Genomic DNA, 6559 nt, shown 5'->3' on the forward strand with positions numbered 1-6559 from the left:
GGAGGGTGCAGGGCTTTGCCTGCCTTGGAGAGGGAGGAAGGCAGGCTAGGGGCCTGTGCGCTGTCAGGGTGGAAGTGGGAGCCCTAGCAGCAGGCGCCTGGTAAAGGGTTGTGACCCCTTTAATTATTTTATGTAAATTTACACTGAATCAAAGTACTACCGCACGACATAGCAGCGAGCTATGATTTCAGTCTTCAGCATGAGGTGTGGATGAGGCAGTGGTGTAGGCTCCTGCTAGAAGCGAATCGTCTCTGCGAACTTCAGGGGAGATGCTTTTATTTCTCTCCACGGCTGCTTCCTCTTTGTGGAGGGAGAGAATGCCAGTCTGCAGGATGGTGCCAGGGATGAACTGCACCCAAACTAAGAATGTGAAAATCTTATGTTCAGGCTGAGCACTTGAAGAGAGCTTGACTTGGTCTGTTTGTTTTTTAGTTTGTCGCCGACGGTATCTTCAAAGCTGAGCTGAATGAGTTTCTGACTCGTGAACTGGCTGAAGATGGGTACTCCGGAGTAGAAGTCCGGGTCACTCCAACCAGGACTGAGATTATCATACTTGCCACCAGGTAACTGAGATGCTGCTGTTGGCTCACAGGTGCTGTGCAAGTCTGTAAGGGATGCTGCTGCAGGCTGAAGCTTAAACTGGTAAATATTATTACGGGAAGCTACTTGGGAAAGAGATCCTGAAGAGATCTTTAGTGATACAGCAGTGTTGCAACCCCTGAACTAAGTTAGATGCTCAGTCTAGAAGCTCTTTGGGATGGTTACAGGCTCAGACCTGGAAACACTTTTCTCAGTTGTACTGTACTTTTTTTTTCCAGAACTCAGAACGTTCTGGGTGAGAAGGGGCGCCGCATCCGGGAGCTGACGGCTGTCGTGCAGAAGAGGTTTGGATTCCCTGAGGGAAGCGTTGAGGTAAAACTGTCTCGGTTAAAACAGTAGTAAGTGGGTTGTGCAGTTAGCTTTGTGCACTGTCTGGATGGTGTCAGATGAAAGGCAGTTTGACTTGAAGATAACTTGGGGCATGTTTTACCTGTTCTTACAAAACACTCATGCACTGAAATACAAAATGCTTTGCTGTTTGTGGTATTTTGAGTGCTGTCACTTCGGCTGGTTTTCTGTGATTTCCCAGTAAGGAGGGTGCAGGTAAAACTCTTTAAACTTACCTGTAAATATTTTATAGAGAATGTTGCTGTCCCAATATTGAGATGAGAAGCTAGTCTAACAGCATAATGTTTGGTATTCGTATGTTACCATTGAATTCATAATGCTTCTGTCCTTATAAAGAAACTGTTTCGGTGCAGAAGGATCTTTGAGATTTTTGAGTATGATACTGTAATGAAATAGGCAGTAAAGTGACAAACCAGTAATTTCCCATCTTTTAATGTTTGAAATCTGGTGCCCTTACTAGTACTTTCCTCTAAAACAAATTAGGGGCGGGGGAATGTGTGTCTGCGGTGATGCTCACATTTATTCCTGCTTGGCCAGTGTTGCTGGATCACATTATACAGTGAAGATTGCTGATTATCGCCAGCAAATGCTTAAACATACTGAATGGCATAAACCCTCACAGAGCGCATCGTGATTTGTCAGCTCTAGGAATATCGTGTGCATGATTTTGAATGTCTGCTTCTTCTGAAGTATCAGATTTTGGTCTCTTGGAGGTGTTAGATTTAATACATCTCACTCTCCCAGCTTTCAAAAATCAAACTTTTTCTTAGGTTTGATTTTAATACTTAAGCAGACTTACGTAACTGATGTGTTGTAAAAACTGTGTCTCAAGCGAAGTTCTTGTGATTGTCTGGATACCTCTCTCCAGTGATACCTAATGTTTTGGGGCTGTTTGAAGCAGCGCCATGAGATGAAGCAGCTTTGAGACTGCGCCATGGATGTTTTAATAGTGTCCTGACTTTCAGTGGAATGTCATCAGTGAGTCTCAGCTCTGCCAGGAGTAGGAGACAGGCACTGAAAGAGTTAAGGGCGTGTAGTGTCTGAGGATAAAGCTTCTGCATGTAAATGTGGAGGGACTAACTGAACTGGGTGTAGAGGATGGGGCATAGAGTAGTATGAAGCTCGTGTGTTCTGTTAAATTAAAAGTATCTTGAAACACAGCCCTGTTTCTGAGTTTACTTCTTTTCCTTTGTAGCTCTATGCCGAGAAGGTTGCCACAAGAGGTCTGTGCGCAATTGCTCAGGCAGAGTCCCTGCGGTACAAGCTTCTGGGAGGTTTAGCAGTGCGTCGGTGAGTAGAGCAAGTTGAATGTGATGGCACAGTGAGGAAGTGTGGGATTCAAATACCATTTCAAAAAAATTCCTTGCCAACTTGTCTTTAGTTTGAAAATTTAACCTAGTAATGCTGCACTGGGAGAGGGCAGTTTATATTTTTGATAATTCTATTGTATAGAAACTTTTTGTTTAGTACACAGTTACTTTTGATAGTAATTGCTAAGATAATGTATTTCAGACATAAAAGTTGAAGTCTTAGAGTAGATCAAGTTACAGGTTGTCTGACTGGTGTGCATAAAGCTTGCATTTTATTTCTTTGGGAATAAATGGGTGGAGGAGTGAAACACAATTTCAAGCCTTCTGGTTGAACTGTAGTTCAGGTGACAGTGGCCTTGCTTCTCAGATCCCTTCGGTGATGATAAGATGACGAGTCAGAAGCGGGTGGCTCTTGTTGCGGTACCTCTGCAGTGTCATGTTCTGTGATGCTGCGTGTGGTTCTTTCACTGAATGATTTAGAGGCATTTGTCTGAGAAGGGATGGGGAGCTGCACTCCTGACGGGAGTGTGTTGGCCACCTTCAGCTGTGGAGCTGCTTTTGTGTTACAAAGAATGTGTGCTTGTCGCTGTTTCCACTATCTCACAAGGACCATAAGTCACAAGAGTTTTGTTAGGCTGGGTTTGACAGTGCTAAAACTGTGTGAAAATTTTTGCTGCTTTGCGTAGCACTGACAGAGCTTTGGTTGCACGGGTGTGCGTTCGGAAGGCTTTTTACAAACAAAAGTTGAAGTGTGTTTGCCTGTGCTTGGAACTGGGGTAAAATGCCTCCACAGAGCCATGTGGATTTGGCAGAGTGGGAGTAACACTGTGGCTGTTGCTGCTCTCTCCCTGCAGAGCCTGCTATGGTGTTCTCCGCTTCATCATGGAGAGCGGCGCCAAGGGTTGTGAGGTGGTTGTGTCTGGCAAACTCAGAGGTCAGCGTGCCAAGTCCATGAAGTTTGTGGATGGCTTGATGATCCACAGTGGAGACCCGGTGAATTACTACGTCGACACAGCCGTGCGTCACGTCCTTCTCCGGCAGGGTGAGTGGCTGGGGTGCAGATCCCTTTGCAGGTCTGTTGGTTCCTTCTCTCAGTGCTTCAGAGCTAGAACATCTCAACTCCTGGCGTCCTGTGCCTGCAGGTTGGAGGCTTCCCTCTGTCACCTGTGGGGTGATAACTCGCATGATTTTGATCCACCACTCGTCTTGCAGAGTGGTTCAATTGTGCTACCACTAGTTCTTCTGACTCTGGAAGTCTGTTGTTTTCTTGAGCTTTTGCAACTAAGCTCTCACTGTGGAGTTTGCAAATTACATCTGAAGTAGAACTTTATTTGCATTTGTGTTACGTGAATAGGAAATGGAGAAGGGGCCTTCAGCAGACAGCAGAATTCTGTGTAGTCATCCCAGGTCATCCACTTTTCTCGTGGCGGGGATTAAATGTTTCCAGTTGAGAATGTGGCTTTAGATTTTCCAGATACTCTCACTTGTGTCCTGTGGCCCCTGAGGTTGATAGCAGAACAACTTACAAATGAAACGCATATTGACTGAGTTTGAGCTGTTGGCAGTTTGGATTCTGGCTTTCTTGGGTCCTAGGGGTAGGCAGACAGAACAGGAGTGCTACAAGACCCATGAAAAAGCAAGTGTCAGACAGTTTTCCCCCATTGCTGTGCTCTGTCAGGTCTTCCCAGCTAAACCAGCCAAGCCTGCTTACACTTATCCTTCCCCCTGGTAAAACACAGGTGACTTTTGCATCTTAATTGACTTTGGGTTACTTAATTGCAGAACACCTGATGTAGGGATACTAGCATCCACAAAGCTATTCTCTACCTTCCCTTCGGTGATGACACGATGACGAGTCAGAAGGGATGTCCTTGTGTCATTGCAGCCTGTTCAGTGCCATGTTCTGTGGTGCTGTGCTAAGGCTGCCTTGGGCAGGCTGTCCTGTTCATTGGATGATTTAGAGGCATTTGTCTGAGAAGGGATGCAAAAAACCAGTGCAATTTCTTTAGAAAGAGAGCTGAGTTATCCTGGGAAAGACCGGATTTAAAAACCATGGCATGACTTAATGTTATAGCACATATTCATCATAGTCCCAGGCTGCAGTTAGCAAAGGCAATGAATTGCATAAAGGTAAACACGCTGATGTAAATTCATGGTAACTAGATTTTTAAGTTACAGCACGTTTGTGTTACCGGGTTGCATCTTCGGTGTTGTCAGGAGATTTTTTTGATGCAGATAGCATATTTTGTAACCTTGGGGCTTGTCACTACTGACTGTGTGCTTGCTGTTTTGTGTTGAATGAACATTTCTGTGTTGTCCTGTCACTCTTTACAGGAGTACTGGGGATCAAAGTAAAGATTATGTTGCCCTGGGACCCAAGTGGAAAGATTGGCCCCAAAAAGCCGCTGCCAGACCATGTCAGCATTGTGGAACCCAAAGAAGAGATCTTGCCCACCACCCCCATTTCAGAGCAGAAAGGTGGCAAACCAGAACAGCCAGCCATGCCTCAGCCGGTTCCCACTGCCTGAGGGGTAAGTGCCTGCGAGCGGTGGGAGGTAGCTTTGGTGAGGATCCATGTGGAAAAGATGTCATGTCACCAGAAAAGCTGTCAGGTAGCTGGGATACTGAGGAAAAAAAGCTGCTCCACTGTACCAGGTGAGGTGATCAGCTGGGTTGGGTTTAGAGTGTTGCCCTGGATGAAGGGGGCTTGGTTTAAGGCACGCTGCAAACCAGCTAAGCGCACCCTTCAGTGAAGATGAGATGACGAGTCTGAAAGGGAATATCCTTGTCCAAGTGCCCTGTTTCGTGTTGTGTTCTGCAGCATGGATTTGGGGACCTTGGATCACAATTTGAGTGACTTAGAGGCATTTGTCTGAGAAGGGTTCAATGCCTTGGATGTTTTCACATTGTACCACCTGCTACCAGTGTGCGGTTGACAGCACAGGGTATATATTCCTCATGGTTGTACCACCTGTTACCAGTGTGCAGTTGACAGCACAGGGTATATATTCCTCATGCAGTAAATATACTGGGATCCAGTTTGGGATAGACTCAGAAGCCAATAACATTGAGCACAATGTGTAGGCTAGTTTCATAAGTAAATAATCGAGGTTTGAAATCCTGTCTCCCTGAAAGAGTAGCTTCTAAGACAGAAATTGATAGCTTGAAATTGCTTGAGACCTGCTCTGGGTTGTCCCGAGTGAAAATGTGCAACTTGCTGCTTTTAAAAAGTTTGCTCACTTTCTCTGATCGGTGCAGCAGGAGGCACAGGGCCTAAGGCCTCCTCCGGAAGACTTCTTAGCTGCTAGTGAAAACCAGGCTGCGTTGTTCTCTGAAGCTGGCCTTGTGTAAACAGGGAGAGAGTTCAGGGAGTTTGCAGGGCCACAGTGAAACGGGAATCTGACTAGCAAGATCTGCTTCTGTGGGGAAAAGGGGGATCACTGGCTAAAATGCAAGAAGTGAGAGATGCTGTTTAATTTGAACTCTTGGAGCCCGTTTGTTTGTTCAGCGTTTTGGGTAGGAGAATGGTTATGGGAAATCGTTTGCCACCATCTCACTCAGTATTTTGTTTTTTGTTGTAGGGTTTGTAACATCTGCAACCAGAAGCTTGACTGTCCTGAAAACATCTCTTTAATAAAATCACAAAAGACAGTGTTTGTGGAGGTGCTTTTTTTTTTGCAAGATGTATTCCAGGAAAGCCTTGCTCCCACCTTTGGTATGGAAGGAATTCCGTTGCATTTCTTCCAGCTTGTGGAAGCTTCTTCCAGCTTGGAGTGAACTTACCAGATCCTGATCTATACAAAGTGGGGGCAAAATGCTGATTTCTAGGTAGAGCTGGAGCAGCAATCCGGTGTTTCGAGGGTCATGAATAACACCCCACGAACTGGAGTAGTATTGGTAACTCTTCAGTTACATACCAGTCCCTTTCTCCCAGCTTTCCAGAAGGGGGACCTTTTTTAGCAATGTCCAAAGCAGTTGCAGTAGTTTATACCTTTCTGGCTTCAACTGAAGTATTACTATATTCTACTAAATGCTTTTTTCACCTCTGTACATCCATTTCCCTTGTCACTGAAAAGACATTCACTATGTGACTTTCAGGGCTATAGACTGTATAGGAACATTATAGCTCCTGCTAGGGTCAGGTAACCTTAGCAGTGGAGATGTGGGGTGAGACAAACTTCTGAGTAGGTGTTTACACATTAGTTGGGGGGGAAGTGTACACTGTGGATTTCAAACCTTCTGTCCTAAGCTTTGAGATATATTCTAAGTGATTGGGGAAAAAACTTGTTTTCCTTTGAGGC

General features: G+C 45.3%; 1 protein-coding gene across 3 annotated transcripts; it reads left to right on the forward strand.

The window, feature by feature from the left end:
- The first annotated feature begins 435 nt into the window (after positions 1–435).
- On the forward strand, positions 436–5912 carry RPS3 (ribosomal protein S3). 3 transcript variants are annotated; one of them, XM_009587130.1, is made up of 6 exons: positions 436–563; positions 819–912; positions 2144–2238; positions 3113–3300; positions 4593–4789; positions 5840–5912. In XM_009587130.1, exons 4-5 carry the CDS (start codon positions 3141–3143, stop codon positions 4784–4786), a joined length of 354 nt encoding a protein of 117 aa, XP_009585425.1. In that variant the 5' UTR covers positions 436–563; positions 819–912; positions 2144–2238; positions 3113–3140; the 3' UTR covers positions 4787–4789; positions 5840–5912. The 3 variants fall into 3 exon arrangements, with proteins under 3 accessions (XP_009585425.1, XP_009585424.1, XP_009585426.1); XM_009587129.1 differs by having other exon boundaries at positions 437–563; positions 3113–3304; positions 4596–4789; positions 5840–5909; XM_009587131.1 differs by having other exon boundaries at positions 437–563; positions 4593–4793; positions 5840–5904.
- The last annotated feature ends 647 nt before the right edge of the window (positions 5913–6559 follow it).

This window comes from Fulmarus glacialis, unplaced genomic scaffold (genome assembly GCF_000690835.1).
Source record: "Fulmarus glacialis isolate BGI_N327 unplaced genomic scaffold, ASM69083v1 scaffold27841, whole genome shotgun sequence".
NCBI classification, from domain to species: Eukaryota; Metazoa; Chordata; class Aves; order Procellariiformes; family Procellariidae; genus Fulmarus; species Fulmarus glacialis.